This window comes from Panthera pardus, unplaced genomic scaffold, assembly GCF_024362965.1.
Source record: "Panthera pardus isolate Hobbes unplaced genomic scaffold, ASM2436296v1 HiC_scaffold_17, whole genome shotgun sequence".
Classification (NCBI taxonomy): Eukaryota; Metazoa; Chordata; class Mammalia; order Carnivora; family Felidae; genus Panthera; species Panthera pardus.
In genome coordinates this window covers 97343723-97361490 of record NW_026526732.1, presented here as the reverse complement: position 1 = coordinate 97361490, position 17768 = coordinate 97343723, and the positions used below count along the sequence as shown (strand labels likewise).

At 39.9% G+C, this 17768-nt stretch overlaps 1 protein-coding gene across 29 annotated transcripts in view; it reads right to left on the bottom strand.

Moving 5' to 3' along the window:
- Positions 1 to 17768, bottom strand: part of DST (dystonin) — a 491438-nt gene that overhangs the window by 123550 nt on the left and 350120 nt on the right. For 22 of the 29 annotated variants that reach the window (XM_019457466.2, XM_019457473.2, XM_019457470.2 and 19 more), the window contains 10 exons: positions 12183 to 17672; positions 11906 to 12055; positions 11504 to 11719; positions 11167 to 11316; positions 9590 to 9823; positions 8230 to 8382; positions 6324 to 6557; positions 5617 to 5883; positions 1571 to 2119; positions 323 to 499 (listed from right to left, as the gene is read on the bottom strand). In XM_019457466.2, the coding sequence (XP_019313011.2) occupies positions 323 to 499; positions 1571 to 2119; positions 5617 to 5883; positions 6324 to 6557; positions 8230 to 8382; positions 9590 to 9823; positions 11167 to 11316; positions 11504 to 11719; positions 11906 to 12055; positions 12183 to 17672 (7620 nt within the window). The remainder of the gene's footprint in view (positions 1 to 322; positions 500 to 1570; positions 2120 to 5616; positions 5884 to 6323; positions 6558 to 8229; positions 8383 to 9589; positions 9824 to 11166; positions 11317 to 11503; positions 11720 to 11905; positions 12056 to 12182; positions 17673 to 17768) is intronic. The other 7 variants (XM_019457486.2, XM_019457487.2, XM_019457488.2 and 4 more) reach the window with 1 other exon arrangement.

The following is a 17768-nucleotide window of genomic DNA, read 5'->3' as shown; positions in this document are numbered from 1 at the left end:
ATAAAGAAGTGTAAAGATAAGTAAGTGGCCAGGGCAATAGTGGTTTTTCTTTAGGGAGGAGGGAGCAGTGGGATGTCAGCCATAACAGCAACATCCAACAGTTAAACAACAGTGGAAAAAACAATCTTATTAGAAAGAGAACTGAACTGGATGGTGAATTAGAGTTGCACCTCCCTTTAGAAAGACAAGTACTTTTCCCATACTTTATTCCCCTTTCCTACGTGAAACCATCACACAAGTGTGGGGAGACGGATGGCTTTCAGTAAGACGACAGAAGGGTTGATCTCTCACTTTTCTCTTTCTTTCTTGCTCTAGCTCTTACCTTGGTCTCTTCTAATTGCCTTTGCAGATTTTTAGGGTCCACAGCAATAGGTTCAGATAAGTGTTTGCTTGCTGTGACCTCACAGGCCTGGAGCCCAGAAAGAAGTCCACATGAGGCATCTTCATAGTGTTGATATTTATCCACCAAGTCTTTAAGATTATTCCCGAGGACATTGCACTAAAAAAAAAAAAAAAAAAAAAAAAAAAAAAATCAGAAGAAAAAAAGCGTGGGGGATTAAAATCCCACTATCTTCGCATGTATTAAAAACCTTAGGACCTATGAGTAATGCAACCTGGAAAACATCAGCCTTCAGCCAAAGTTAGTGAAACCTACAGGACTAAGATTTTCTCTTTTACATGCAGAAGCATCTTCAAAGAGTAACAATAAAAACAAAGAGGTAGTTCTAGATTTATACCAATTCAAAAACATATTTACAAGATCTGGGTCTTACCCCAGAACAAAGGATTTAGGAATCAATCACCAGAGGAGACTAATCTACCAGGGCACATTCCCAAGAAGTTTTATCCACCATGTGTACAGCCATGTATTTGATGGAAAGGTTTTCAAAGTGCTTATAATAAATCACTCATATGTTACACAAGACTGATGTTGCACAAGGAGGGCAAATAATCTAGATCAGAATGAAGCAAAGGCCAATAATCAATGATGCTCTTCAAACCATCTGTGCAACTTGGCCAGTGTGTTCAGCTTATACTGTAAACAGGGAAATGTTCTTCGTATTGTTTTGTTTTTAAACAGAACTCTTCTGCTTGTCCACAAGAAGAAGCTGAAACAGTCTGTTAGCCATTAAGTATTAAAATAGTGCACTGATCAAAGATATCTGCAAAACAAACAAGAGTCATATATGTGAAGGGAATTATCCGAGATGAAACGTCACCTCCCAAGCCTGAGAGGATGCAAATTAGCAAGCAAATTAGCAAGCCACGCTTTGGGCTCGGAACCAAAACATATACGCCACCTGGTGGTCAAATCGGATGCTGGCATTCTAGAGTTCAGGCTGCCTGGAAAATGCATCTCAAAACACTAGGTATAACTTCAGGCTCCTAACCTTTAAACACGTTTGCAGAAGTAAAGCACATGCATAAGAAAGACGGAACGAGGATGAAACCACCTTATTTCCTCTGCTTCAGTTCTTAGATTTCTCGCCTCTAATTCCAAAACAAAAGTTAAGAGGGACAGGGTGAAAACTCTAGTCATAGTCTGATCTTCCCTTAAAAATGAAATTACCTTCGAGTAGAGAGACCTGAAGCGATCGGTAGCATGATCCAATTTGCTCTGGACTTCTCTGTGGGTTGCAGAAGTATCGATATTGTCCTGGTCAGCCTTGCTACTGCCGCTTCTCCTGCTGCAAGATTTGGCCGCTTCTAACACTCTGTTTCCAGAAATTGTGATGTACCTCAAGTCCCCTTTGTGAGAAATGACGTCTTCTGAGAAACTCTTCTGCCGTTTCAGTTTGGTCATTAAACCACTGAGGTCGTCAGCACCTGCTTCCAGGTTTTCCAATTCTTGTTCTGACTGCTGCAGCCAGTGTTCAAACTCGCTATAATCTGCATCGAACTTTTCTAATTCTTCCTGCAGAGAATGCGTTAATTTCATTTTCTTCTCCGACTCGGCCAGTGCGGTCTCATAATGTGTTTTCAGTTCTTTCATGTTCTTCTGCAGTTTCTCTTTTTCCTCAGGAGAGAGATAGTGACCCTGTTTCTCAAGCAAGGCTTGTGCAGACTGAGTGGCCATGAGGACTGCTTGGTGCTGAGAGACAATCTTCTCATGTTGGGCCTGCGTGAAAACAAATCAGCCGTAAGGTCAGAGCGGTGATGGGGTGACACTGAGGTGTCAGGAGCCCAGGACTGACAGACTTGCTTCTCATTAACCTTGTCAAGGTGCACAGTGTGTCCCGTGTACTGGTGCATTTCAGAAGAGCATGCTCTGACCACCCTAACCTTACTTCTGAGGAGGTTTCCCAATCTTCTCTAGAAAGTACTTAGATGATCACATAGGACAAGTACTTTTTTTGAGAAGTTTGGAAAAAATGTTATGAATTTCTCTTCCACGTCTAAAACAAACATCTACAGTATGATCTCAATTTACTCACTGCTTCCTCACAATCACCTTAAAGGGACTGCTAATGTCTTCAGCTAATCACTGAGCAGATAAATACAATATTTTAATTAAGAAATGATCCTGAAAAGACACATACATAGGAAAAAGAGAATTTGTTCCTTTTAAAGCTATAAAAATCCCATGACAATAATTAAGCGAGAACAATACACATTCAGAGGAGCCCAATAGGATCAAAGAGAATGCTGGAGCTACTTTGCTTCTCTGGCCCTCAGCTTCCTGCATGGGGAGAATGGAGACAATTACCCCTGCACATCATGGGTTTGCTGAAAGGAGTACATGAGGTCACACGTGTAGAATACCTGCTGACGAGCCTGGCACGTACCAGGGGTTAAAATACACTGGAGTCCCTTTCTCTCCAGCCATAGCAGCTTCTTCCATTCCCCGCAATATGCCATATAAATGTGGCAAATAGGAGAAGAATCCTTTTGGATCATTTTCCACAATTCTCATAATGGTTTACAGGGAGTCAAAGGGCCTGGTAACATTAACGCCGAGCTCCTTTACTGCTTGGCTGTCTCCCACCCTACTTGAGGCACGCCAGTCTCTCAAATACTACCTCTTCCCTCACCTTGTTAGGCACGTTAGGACCTTTTCCTCTGGCTGTTCTCACCAAATGGTTCTTCCCGCAGGTATCTGCCTCGCAACCCCCTTCCCCTCTGACATGTCCTCTCTATGTCTTCACACAGATCTCATCCTCTCATGCAGCCTACTCAGATGATCCTATTTAATGCTGAAGAGTGGCTCCCAACCCCACGCTCACCCACCTGTACCCAACTCAGCAAAACCTCACCACTTTCTAACATCCCATATCGCGTAACATTTAGGTATTTGTTGTCTGACCTATCATCCTCACTCTCCTAGTATGCAAACACCATGACAGGGAATTTCATTTGCTCACTGGGGAATCCCAAGCACCTAGAGCAGTGTTGGCAACAAGGGCTAACTAAGAATAACTATATGCTATGAAGTAGACAGGACCAAGAAGCACCGCTGTAGGGCAACTGTTCACTTTCAAGTCTGATCCCCCACTAGTCAGCAGCGAACTATTTGTATTCTATCCGTAACAACGCCTGCCACACTGTGGGCACAAGATAAATATTTGTGTCTGAAGAACATTTCTCCCACAGACTGTGTCTTTGGCATTTGAAATGGAACCACATACTATTCTCCAGCGGGTCTTCTGAACATAGTAAGTTAGACATACAGAACACCTTAGAAATTTCTGATCCATCCCCTTCCTCTTAAGGTGAGGCAACTCGGGTTGAAGGAAGAAATGCCATGGCTGAGGACATGTGGCACAACTAGAAAGAGCTAGAAACAGGCACTGGGGCTCTCTCTCCACTCTGCCAGGACATCAGGAATTCCTACAGCACTTTCAGAGTCCGTATTCTTAGAAGCAAAAAGATCAGAAGGCAAACCTCATGCAGTGAAACATCTTTATGTCTCAATCCACCCACCCATATTTTTCACTCCTTGTGTCAAGTTACTAACCTTTCCTGACTGTTATGTAATGGACTCATAAGGCATTCCTAAATGAATTCATTAAGTTTTTCATTTTAAGAAATAATTATAGGGGCGCCTGGGTGGCTCAGTCGGTTAAGCGGCCGACTTCAGCTCAGGTCATGATCTTGCGGTCTGTGAGTTCGAGCCCCGCGTCAGGCTCTGTGCTGACAGCTCAGAGCCTGGAGCCTGTTTCAGATTCTGTGTCTCCCTCTCTCTCTGACCCTCCCCCGTTCATGCTCTGTCTCTGTCTCAAAAATAAATAAATGTTAAAAAAAAAAAAAGAAATAATTATAGCAAGGTTCTGTAAGAGCCCCCAGAAACCATAAATATAATAAATACTTCCACTTTTCTTCTGGTTTAACTTAGATTTCCTGTAATATAAAAACCTCCCGGACAGCATTCTATTCCAAAGACTACAAAGACTAGGACATGGAGGAAAACACACAAAACTGCAAACGTGCCTCAAAGTTCAGTCATCTGACTACAAAACCCAAATGCAGAAATAAAATGATCAATTGTGTGACGCTGTGAAAAAGCTTTTTCCAAAGTTGCCTTTGGTTCTGTGGTAGCATTATTGTTCACTTCAATTTGCACTCACACCACAAATTTTTAAAAGGCTTTTCATTCCTCTTCTCAGCAATGCCCTTGACTATAGAGATGAGCCAAGGCTCAGGGAGAACGTGAGAGAGCTCAAGAGTGCACAGCGAGCTGGTCTGCAAATATGGAGTAGAACTTAGCACAGCAACTGAGCTCATGGCCTAGTTTTAAATCCAAACTCCAGCCCTCACTAGATATATAAACTTGGGCAAGTGACTTCTTCTGTAAAGTTACAGTCTCCCTACCTGTGAATCACGAGTAGGATGTAGCCTCAGAGGGAGCTGGGTGGACTAAATGTATTGAGATGGAAAGAGCTAAGAAGAGTGCTTGGCCCACCATAACTGCTGTATAAGTATCAGCTTATTATTACTTCTATCAATTCCTTAGAAGTCACTTCACTTAGAAGAATGCCATAGCTAATGATTTCTCATTGTTTTTGAGTTACTTAGAATTTTCACAGTAACTTACATTTGACATGATGAACCTAGAAAATGGGACTTTACTCTTAATGGTCATTAAGGTTTTTTTAATGTTTATTTATTTTGAGAGAGAGAATGAACATGAGAGCAGGGTAGTGGGAGGGGCAGAAAGAGAGGGAGAGAGAATCCTAAGCAGGCTCCACGCTGTCAGTGCAGAGCCCGATGTGGGGCTTGATCTCACTAACTGAGGTCATGCCCTGAGCTGAAATCAAGAGTCGGACGTTTGGGGCGCCTTGGCTCAGTGGGTTGAGCATCCAACTTCGGCTCAGGTCATGATGTCGTGCTTCGTGGATTCAAGCCCTGCGTCGGGCTCTGTGCTGACAGCTGGGAGCCTGGAGCCTGCTTCAGATTCTGTGTCTCCCTCTCTCTCAGCCCCTCCCCCACTCATGCTCTGTCTCTGTCAAAAATAAATAAACATTAAAACAAAACAAAACAAAAAAGTCAGACCCTTAACTGACTGAACCACCCAGATGCCCTGGTCATTAAGGCTTTGAAAGATAACTCAGGTGCTCCTCTCTTTAACCGATCTGAAAAACAGAATTTGACAATATCTCTATGTTTAAAATAACCAACCTTAACTTTCTGGTATTGCTGGTTCAGGTTCTCCTCAGTGGTTCCAACTTGTCCATCAACATCAGTTTCCAACAAGTTACCATTAACTTCATCCTCTTCTCCAATCGCTGACTTGCCATCACCTTCTTGAAAATGAGTCCCGTTCTGTTCAATTACCTGTCTCTGTCTCATCCCTCCCCTTTCTGAATCTTTGTCCACATTTGACAGCCAGTCTAAAAGGTTTTCTATTTTGGTTTTGCTCTCTTCCAGCTGCTTCACAGCTGCAACCTGGGCAGAGAAAGTTCACAGTAGGTATTCTGAATGCAGGCTGAGGCACTAGTTTTAAGATCATTTAACTTTAGAGTGGGGATACTAAAAGCTGACACACACTGAAAACTGAATGCAGTGAAATTAAACCTTAGAGCAACAGCAATTACTTGGAAGTTTCCACTGTCCTTAAAAATTTTTTAACTATAATTGATAAGTCCTCCTGTATTTCCCAAGTAGAAAGTCTTAGAAACCCACTTAAATTTTTTTTTAAAAGTTAAACAAAGCCAATTCTTTAAGCTTCTGTAGTATTTGGTCAATTACATAACTGGAAACCCAGAATTCTAGTCTCTGGTGCTCAGCATTGCTTACTGCTGCCTGGGAACACTTAAAAATTCAAGTGGCTGTTACACTAATCGTTTTCAACAAAGCAACAGTGTACCATATATTTGAATAAAGACCTTTTCAGTTTCTTCTTTGATTGCTGTTGTCACAACTTTATCCAGCTCCTTTTTTGACTGTTCTGCCTTTAGATTAAGCTGTTCACACTTTAACTTGGCTTCATTAAGTTTCTGCTCAATCAAAGCCTTATCTTCTTGTGACAGCTTTTCACCATTCTCTTTCAAGAAGTTCTCTGTATTTTTCACTATTTCTGCCAAAGCCTGTGCACTTCCTTGCATATCTTTCTGTAATTCCTTATAACACAAAACAAAAAAAAAAATCTTATTAAATGATTACCTATTTAATTCTTCCAGAGTTGTAATTCCAAAAGAGGGTGTGAGCAAGGAGAATCTAGCATACAGAGTTTGACAAAATATAGTCGATTTGAACCGGTTACTTAAATCACAATATTTAACATAATTCGAAATCTCAAACAGCATTAAAGAAAGTTTTCAGATTTTCATATTTCACAAAGGGATATGGTTTATAAAACACTAAAAATAATGAATTTAATAATATAATCTATACAAATTTGCACACACCAGGTATTCTTACATCATGTGAGCACATTTATAAGAGCTTTTAAATACATGGTAATATTATTCAATTTCTAAACATTTTTTTTAAGTTTATTTATTTTTCAGTGAGTAAGAGAGGGAGTGCCCGCACACGTGCATGCCTGAGCCAGGGAGGAGCAGAGAGAGAGGCAGAGAGAGAATCCCAAGCAGGCTCCACACTGTCAGCACTGAGCCCAACGTGGGGCTCAAACTCACGAACCGTGAGAGCATGACCTGAGCCGAAATCAAGAGTCAGACGACTGAGCCACCCAGGCGCCCCTACATTTATTTTAATATATATCTCTACTCAGGATAAAAACAAAGTAGTTCTCCCAGTGAACTAACATTAAGTTCTAAACCCCAAAGCTCTCTAAAATGCAATGTTTGCTTCTTTGCCCAGCTGTTACAGCTCCTCTCAGTCTAGATTTCTTTATGGAATTTTTATTCTTCTCTTCCTCCTTTACTTTGCATTTTCGTTCTTCATATTACACTGTTTGAACTTTCATAGTATTTTTTCATATTTTTAATTTCAGCCTCATCAAATTATTCTAAGAAGTATTTGATCACGATCTCATGGGTTGGGAGTTCAAGCCCTGTATCAGGCTCCACACTGACAGAATGGAGCCTGCTTGGGATTCTCTCTCCCTCTCTGTGCCCCTCCCCTGCTCATGCTCTCTCTCTCTTTCAAAATAAATAAATAAAACTTGCAAAAACAGAAGCATTTGAACTGAAAGAGATACTAGTTATTAAGCCAATACTATGTGATATTAACTGTGCTAGTCACTTAATTAACACACAGTATTTACTTAACTCTTAAAATCAATGAAGTGTGACCGATGAAGAAACTGAGGCTCGAACAGATTTGGTTATAAAGCTAACAGTGTGGAAGAGTCTGGGATTTGAACCAAGAGCTAACCAGTTACAATGAGAGTGTTCTTTCTCCTGATACCAATATAAATTATATCTTTACCTGCCATCACTGTTTGTTCACTGAAAAGGAACAAATTGTAGAGAAAGAGAAAGGAATAAGAAGGCATTAAGAAAGAGAACGAGCCCAAATAAATGGCTATTTCACCTGATGTGCAAGTGAATGAGCTGGGCTTAAATAGATCCAAGTTTTAACTCCTCACACAAGGTATTTCCATTAGCAACCTCCTTTTGTATCTCCTTCCCTGAGTATCTCACCAAAACCAGTCAAGAAAATTACCTGGCTTTCTTGAATGGAAATGTAACTCTTAGTATAAAGTTTAAAGCTCAAGCCTGCAGCCATCTAAGTATGTTTTGGCTCAGAAAAGCTAAAACGATTTGGTAATAATAGCAATCAAACTTAACAGCAACATAGACCTGCTGATGCAAAACCAAATTGTACCTCCTGCTTGGACTGGTACTCCTTCAACTCGACCGTTCCATCTCCAATCACAAAGGCTTCTTGGTGACCGATCAGGCGGTTTTCAGTTTGGGTGAGGAGATCACATATCCCTTGGAGTTTCTCTTTGTACTCCTGCTGACGCTCTGCCACGATCTAAAGCGGGGCAAAATCAAAGCATCTTAAATGTGTGCACATGAACTACTGTGATTACTCCTAATTAGAACACACTTTGCAAGTTCTAATAGAAAAATCAGAACATATCTTGCAAGATTTTCTGAGTATGCTGTAAACATGATAGCAGTGGGGTAACAAACTGAGCAAGGTGACACAGAAAGTGAAAGCATGTCCCATATACAAAGGAGGAGATGTGTGGATGAAACTGCTCAGCAGAATACTGGCCATGCATATGTATAAGAGATGGAACCTCTGACCGACAGGAAGAAACATTCCATTTTCTTAAGCTCTTGAAACCTGCGATACACACAATTAATTCTGCAAAAGGATATCAAAACAGAAGTTAGTTGTGATTTGTCTGTGAACATACTTAATATGTGTATATAGGTTATCATGCTAGAGACAAAACCTAGGCGCTTCAAGAAATAATAAAAGCATTTGCATGCAATATTTTTACTTAACCACTATGCCTAATTCCATTCCCACCCATTTGCTCATTATTGTTATTAGATGTAGTATTCTAATATAATTCACTAAACTAAGAGATGAATTTACTTGCATTTTTCACTTTCCTATTACTCATACACTAGTTATTCATCTGATAGCCACTGATCATGTTTCCTAGGAGCCTAACACATACCAGGCAAGCACTAAGTATTTTATATTCATTCTTTTGTCGATGCTCACAATCCTACCCAGGTAAGCACAGTGATTATTTCCAGTTTATCACTGAGAAAATGGTGGTTGAGCGGGTTGCCCTAGATCACACCCGTCTGGGTGCAGCTGGGATGCACTAAGCAGTCTGGCTCCACAGCCCACACTTTGCACTGCTGTGCCACACTGCCTCCCAAAGGAAGAAGACACCGTAACCTTCTTTATCCATATGTTCATCAATTTATCGAAATTTCTGAGTACTTCCATATTTCCTACTACACGGAAAAAAAAAATCAAGACTCCCACTTGAAAACAGTAGTTTCAAGGAGTCACAAAAAATCAAAATTAACTATAGCATTATTATGGAAAACAATATTGTTGTCTACTCCAGGATCTCTACATTAACCCTCTCCATTAACTGCCTTTCCAGAAAATCTTGCATGTTACACCATGATCCTTAGGTATCCTCATTACAGGTTTCGCACGGAAGAACTAAAAACAAAGAATGCCAACTCGACAAAGAAAGGCAAACCTTCTGATCATCAAGATCTTGTTCTAGCTGTAACTGAGTCTCTAAACGTTCCACCTGGGTAGTTACTGATTCCTGTACATCAAGAAAACACTTCTGAGTTGTATTTAACAGCCTCAGCAGTTGTTTGCTTTGGTTGGGAGACAGGTCTTGTGCATATTCCGAAATGAAGAACTGTACATCAAAAGCTGTGGTCTCCAGCTGCACTTTGGTAGGTCCAAGGTCTTTTAACACATTCTGTGAACAAAACAGTACAAGGTACAAAAGGGAGCTAAGCCATAATATAAAGTTTACATCAATAATATTTTTAAAATATGTTTCTTATATCATGGACTGAAGGTTTTATTGACATTTTTCATGATTTGTTTAGTCAAAAATCTATTCATCACCTAGTAACAGACAGCAATGATAAAATTATCTCAATACTATGGTAATTAATATTACATGGAAAGACAACACCTGTAAGAACATTTTAATCTTGCCTGCCACATTACATTTAAAATGTAACTCAACAAAAAACAAAGACCTAACTTACATATACATGGCACGTTAAAGGGGGAAATCAACATTAAAATATCACTTGCTAATATTTACAATATCCATGTATTTATCGTTGCTCATAAAAAAGCCAATGGGGAATTTGAAACATAAATTCAATGAGTTAGAATTTCAGTTTTCTGACTCATGGGCCAGGAGCCTAAGCATCATTCATGAGGGATGCCATTCAAATTAAGAACTTGGGGAGAAAAAAAAGCCATGACAAAAGTGACCAGTACATAAATACTACTTAACTATGATGTATTTATAAGAATAATTTAACTATTACATATTTATGTGACTAATACATAAATACAAATTTCAAGATGTAAGTGGTGGGAAGAGAGTGATAAGGCAGTTGGAACAGCATCAGAAAGACATCCACAAAGTTGTGATTATTTTACAGTTGTGTCTATAACCATAAACGTGTGTGACACAAACATCTTCTAGAGACAAAGAAAGGAAATAATCATTTTAGATTTAGCAGTCATGTTTTGTTCTACACATTTGTTATTTTATTTATTTTTTAAGTTTTTTAATGTTTATTTACTTATTTTGAGGGGTGGGGGGAGGAGGAGCAGAGAGAGGGAGAGAGAGAATCCCAAGCAGGCTCCACACTGTCAGTGCAGAGGCCAACACAGGGCTCGAACTCACAAACTGTAAGATCATGACCTGAGTCAAAATGCAGAGTTGGATGCTCAACTGACTGAGCCACCCAGGTGCCCCTACACATTTATTATCTTAAACCCAGAAGGTTTTAGAAAAAAAAAATTTTTTAAAAAGGGGGGTGTCTGGGTGGCTCAGTTGGTCGAACATCTGACCTCAGATCAGGTCATGATCTCACAGTTTGTGAGCTCATGTGGGGCTCTGTGCTGACAGCTCAGAGCCTGAAGCCTGCTTCAGATTCTGTGTCTCCCTCTCTCTCTGCCCCTCCCCCACTCACACTCTGTGTCTCTTTCTCTCTCTCAAAAATAAACATTAAAAGAAATTTTTTAATATGGAGGTTTTTCAATGCACTTCATCTCATTTATTTTGATACTTGCCTTGAGAAGTTGCAAACTTTTCTTCACATGTTCAGTATCTTGAACATTCACAATCTCAATATCCTTCACAGATTTGTTCTTCTCTGATATCCAATGTGAGAACAACTCAAGTTTTTGCAGAAACTCTTCATGGGAAACTGCTAGTTTAGACTAGAAAATAAAATAGCGTGTTCATTTCTGTCAATCCCCAAATTTTGAATTCCTACAAAAAATGGTTCTCTTTCAAGGGCTAATAGTATGAAAATAAAAGACTTCATCTTATGACTAAATTTTCAAACAATCAAAATTCTCTTCAAGACTCAAATTCTGACTCAGCGTGAACAGTTTCAATGCCTACCATTTCAGAGTCAATCGCGAGCATGACACGTTTCATCCTTTCTGAAGACACACTGCTGAGGGAAGAGAAAGCAGTCTGCAAACTTTGGTGGCCTAGACTCAATTCCTCAAGCTGTTCTCTGGGGAAGTGACTGGGAAGGGAGTTTAAAAACTCTTCTGCCAACTTCATGTCTTTTCTTAAAATAACAGCAATTGGAGCCAATCCCAATTCAAATGTCTGCAAAAAATATATATCCCAGAACTATTCAGTGAGAAACACAAATATAACTATTATTTTATATGTAATAGCATATGTAGCATATTACATATTTAGAATATAATAAATAAAATAAACACAATCCTTATTTTTTCCAAATTAACACCAGCTGACTACCATTCATAATAGGCAGCAGACAGTTCTCACCTCTAACTGTTTAAGTTGGTTCCTCAATGTTTCCAGATTATTATCCAGAGACTCCTGGTTGTCTAACGGGGGCTTCATATCTTGAAGTAAAGCCAAATACTCATGCATTTTTGATGTGTGCTGTAAACACTGCTGTAACTCACTGGAAAACTAAACACAAATTTGGACATGTTAAATCAATAGCCTTTACATAGTTTTTCAAAGCAAATAAAATAAATGGGATTATTCCCAAATGCTTCATGCAGCTACTGCCATTTGAAATGTAGTATCAACTTACTTGTTCCATTGAGCTATCTCCTGAAGTCATTCGTTTTGACCCTGCAATACTTTCCAGATGTTCTGGGATATCACTGCATAGCTCCCCCAGCTTCTCATCGCTCGGCAATGCCGATGCACACGCAGTCGGGTTTTCAAGTCCGGTATCTTTTAGGTTTTGTAAATTATGGGAACAGTGGTTTCCTTCTTCACCTTTAAGATCATCAAGAATGTGTGACTTTTCATCCACAACCTCCGAAGCAGTGGATGATTTCTGATTCAGATCTCTGACCTGCTCTACTTTCTCTGAATATGTGTCAGCGAGCAGCTTATAGAAAATATTTTCAAGTTGCAATGGAAGTACTTTGGATGTAATACCTCTTTTCTCGAGCTCATACTCCATCTGGGTTAATTCTTTCATCAATTCAAATGCTCCAGTAATTTTCTGGCTATACTGATTCTGCTTAAGTATATTAAGGAGAAACTCAGACTTAAGATTGGCAATACAGAATGGATCATCTCTACTCTCTGCTTTTAGTTCTGGTGAGTTATTCATGGGGGAAACTCTAGAACAGTCACCAATTTTAGAATCACTGGGCACACTAGATGCTTCTTTTGCCAACTGTAATGTGTTTACCCTTTCAATTAAGCTTTGAATTAAAATTTCAGTGTCTGAACAGACTGGAGATTCTCCAACCTCTTGAGGATTCATAGGACCTTCTTCCAATCTACTTTCTACATCCTCAACAAATACTTGAGACGACTCAGGAATGTGAACCTCCTTTTCTTGGAGTCCTAGAGACAAAGCTTGTTCTTTTCGCTGCTGTTGCTCAATTGTTTCCATCTTACCGTGAATTTCTGAAAATAAGTAGTCCGTGCTTAAAGGGTTACTGGAGTTATCATTTCTTATCACATTTGTGCAGAGTTCTGGTGACACAAAATCAGTATTTTCCCCAAAGTCTTCCACGTTTTTAAGAGGAAAGATTGAAAGTGTGCTTTCATTCCTTTCTGGTGTGAAGTGACCAACTTCTGTTCCCCCTTCTGAGGCACTTTCGTTACTACAAAGATCATTCTGTTGGGCCGTCTCATTTAGAGGTGAGACTTCCTGGGTAAGAGCTGTCTTCTCTTTTGCATTATTTATTCCGAACTGTATGTCTTCTTTCACAGCAGGGGAAGCCATTAGAACACAGCTTGGTATATCTCCATTTGGTTTCAATACATCTTTTGCTTTTACATCTTTGGCACAATGTTTTAAATACGTGAACAGGTCAGATTCTTTGTCAGGTCCATCAGTGAATGAATCTTTCTCAGTATCTGTATTCCCTTCAGACAATGGAATGTCTGAAAGAATGTCATCACTGATCACTTTGGAAATTGAGGATTCAAATATCTCTTCAAGATTCTCAAACTGAACAGGACTTTTGCTGACCACTGTTTGTAGATTCTGTGGTTCATCTGTAAGAGTTACAGTTGTTTTTTTCAGGCTTCCTTTCACATTATGTTCTTCACTATCTGTGACTGCCGGAAATGGAAATTGATCATTCACTAAATCAAGGTTCTTCCTTGTACTTTCACCAGGCAGAGGTCTGAGAGACCTACTCTCTTCTTCTAGCCCTTCTCTAAGCACATCTCCTTTACCTGAGCACATTTTATGAACATATGTTTCATCTTCTGTTAGTATACCATTTTGGCCACTGTTCTTTTTAACTAGGCCTCTTTCAGGTACTTGATGATCTTTGGCACTTACACAGGCTACGGATGACAAATGGCTTTCCTCAGCAGGTTTTCCTGTTAAATCAGGCTCAGGGCAAATGATTTTATCAAAAGGAGAGGAGTCCTGAACTGTCACATTGTCAAAATACTGATCTCCACCTTTCACAGTGTCAGTAGACTCTGGCTCTTGAATCAACTGAAACTTTACATTCATGGGATCCTTATCTACTTCAGAAGTCGAACAGGTATTAGTATTATTTAAAACATCTACAGAGCCAGAGGTGTTTTCTGATTCAGTGTCTTTAGTGATAGTCAGCAATATATCCTTAAGAGCCATGTCATGATTCAACAGGTCTTCTTTGCTTTTTCCAACAGCCTCAGGTGTATATTCTGGAAGGTTGCTTCTTTCAGTAACTAAGCTATTTTTACTAGTTGATTCTAGTTGTAAAACATTTACACTTTGCTGTTTTTCTGAAGAACTGTAGTTGTGCGCTTTATCCGGGAGAATTACTTTAGTAACACTTTGATTTTCACGACCGTTTTCCTTTTCACTTACTATGGTGGCACGCAGCTGGCTATTCATACCCTCATCTTGGTATGGGGGCTTTCCATTTTCACCTTCTACTCCTTCTTCACTGTCACCATCATCATCATCGGAATCGTCATCATCATCCTGATCATTACTGTCACATACATAATACCCATAACTTTCTTCACTTTGCACAGAATCTAAATGCTCAGTATCAGATTTAAATTCTTGTTCAGCTATATGTTCTTCTTGTCTCCTTCTCCAACACCCAGTGTCATCAAATGTTAGAGAAGCACTGAAGCTCTCTTTTCCCTCTACAATTTCATAATCAGCCAATGAGTCACACTCATCACCTTCAAGGCTGTTTGCACTTTCACTTTCTGATACAGTTTCCAGCAACTGTCCATTGTCCTTGTCTGAGTCAGCTGAATTTGAGCATACTCTTTCACCAGAATCGAATTCAGCTTTCTCAGTACCTGTGAGAAAACCCTGAGGAGACCGTGTGTCCTCCCTCACACTTAAGCTATCAACCAGTGCTCCCTGGGTCACCACAGAATTTTCAATCTCTTTTGAAACATCATAAAAAACATCACCAGAAGGAGCAGCCCCATCGTTTTCCTCTTGCAGTGTGGCATAGTCCTCAGGCTGTAGACAATCACAATCATCACCTTCAAGAAGCAGAGAATCATGGTCGTCGTCTTCAAACAAGGGGGTATCATAAAAATCATCATCACTATCTGTGTCTGTTTCTGTCACACTGTGCTGATCATCCAGCAGTGACGTCTCATAGTCACTGGCGCAGACAGTTTCTTCAAGCAGCGATGTACCACAGATACGAGATGGGTTGGCATTATCAGTGTCACCCTGTGGAGTTGTGGCACAGGAGTACTCTTCCACTTGGGACTCATTTTTCCCGTCTTCAGGTTTCTGCTGAGAAGCAGCGTGCGGTTCTTCATCTTCACCATAAATATCTGAATTATATTTATCATTGTGAGACGGTACCTGAGGATCACTGTCACCTATATTTAAAGGATTTTGTTGACAGTGTTCTCCCTGTAAACTGATATTGATAGCTGCAATTCCCAGAAACTGGTCTTGAAACTTTTCTCCCATTCTTTGACCCGATAACATGGTTTGGTCACTGAATGACAAAGTAGAGTCTTTACATTTGTTTCCATGGCTCTCTGTGGTATGTAAATCATTAAGACTTTCCTGATCATTCCTCAATTTATCATGACTTAGCAAGGCACTCAGCCTGGGAGAATAGTCAAAGGTTGTCAAATCCCTGCTTATATTATCTTCATTCTCTTTTTTGTTCAAATCACTGGTTCTACTAGTTTTTGATTTCATAATAGGATTTGTTATCGAGTCACTTGCAAAGTTTTGAGTATGTTTAGAATGACTACATTCATCTTCATCTTCATTTATTCCAACTTGACTTTGATTTTCACAGTTTTTAAGTATGTTTTCAGAGTCTTGTCTAAGCATGCTAACTGGTACAAGTCCAGGCTGTGTTAAACACGATACCGAATTGGGAACACGCACACTGGATGAATTCTTAACTTTATGATCAGTTGCTATTATATTTGCCAGGTTTTCTGACTGATGATATTCACCACTGGTAATGTTATTTCCCATTTCATTAAACTCTTCATCTACGGCATTCTTTTTCTCCTCAGGGATTTCTTTACACTTAGGTTCTCTGCAATAACATTTATCAAAACTAGTCAGTGAAGCTACACTGTCATCCCTTCCTCTACTTGGAGCATTATTCAGAAATACACCAGGGAGTCCTAAGACATCAAGACATTCTTTTACGGGTGTGTCCTCAAACTCGGCACTAGAGCCTTCCAGTAGCATACCAACAGCTTCATTCAAGTCTCCATCGTATAACAAAAGCCTCTGCCCTGTGTTTGCATCCATATAGCTATTTATCATCAAATAAGACAGGAATAATTTTTTAGTTTGTTCCGAGCTCTGAGTTGCCACTGGCTCTTCTCCATCAAAAACATCCTCTTCTTGCCTGTAATCATGGACTGTGGATGGTTGGAATTTACAAAAAGAGAGCCATCTTCTGGCATTTTTACAAGCTTCTAAATCTCCCAAATCTGGCATTTTATCAGGCAGTATTATACTTTTTAAAATCGATGCCGTGTTATTATCTATAATTCCCAGCTGCTTAGCAACATCCAAACCAATGACTTGAGAAGTTTCTGGAATATAAAGAGCAGCTATTTTCTGCCTGCCATTCAGGATTTTGTATGCCAATTCATTTGTAATCAATTCTTGCTGCAAGGAAGAAGATGTAGGAAATATTTCACCAGAGTGAGGCCAGATGAGTCCCACATAGCCTCGCTGAGCCTCTAGTACCAAAAGAGCACTGCTCGAAGTTATGAGATCACACTGGACTGCTTCATCCACGGTTAAACGTTTAGCAGGATTTGAGTGGATGATTCCACCTGTTTGAACCTGATATGTGAGAATACTGTTAGCCGTGTCTCTGTCAATCACCCCTTCCATCAAAGCTTCTTCAACAGTCATTCTCTGACCAGAATTGCAATTGATCAGACCTCCAGAAAGCAGCTGTGCACCTAATAACCTAAACATGGTTTCCCGGTCTATGAGACCTTCATGAGCCGCCCTTAAAATGCTTATGTTTCTTCCACATTTTAATGTTATTCTACCTCCTTCTTGTGGTCTCACAGGTAGAAGCCGCATCCCAGTGTTTTCCTGTAAAATACTTCTCTGTATAATATCTACTAAAGACACCTTCTCAGCGGTGCAGGGGTCAATAAGATCCTTACACATATTTTGCCTCTCCAGGACTTTAGAAAATAACGCTGAAGAAACCAAGTTCTGTTGGAAAGCCTTCTGTAGGGTCAGCTGTTCTCCGGTGGCTGGAATAACTAGAAAGCCAGTGGAAAGTAGTATCTCAAGCACTCTGATGGCCATAGATTCTGATATCATGCCTTGAGCCAAAGCTTCCAGCACTGGAATTGTGGTAGATGACATGGTGGAAATGATCTCCTTTGCTCGATTTAGTTCTTTGAGTTGGCATAAAACTTGTTCATCAATAAGGCCATGACTTTCGGCATCTTGGAGGTCAAAACATTTTCTTAATTCTGGTGAAATCAGACCAGAAATCATTAGCTGTGTCTCAAGCAACCTGATTCCTGTGTCATAGTCAATAAGGCCTCTTAAAACTGCCTGAAAGACTGACAGGACTTCTCCAGTTGTCTCATCAATGGTGCCTGCAATCACTTTAGCCAGCTGAAAGGAAAATACAAAATTCTCAGGTCAGTGTGTGAGCCAAGGGTGGGCAGAATTTCATGAAACTTAGTTGGCATTTTTTTTAAATAAATAATA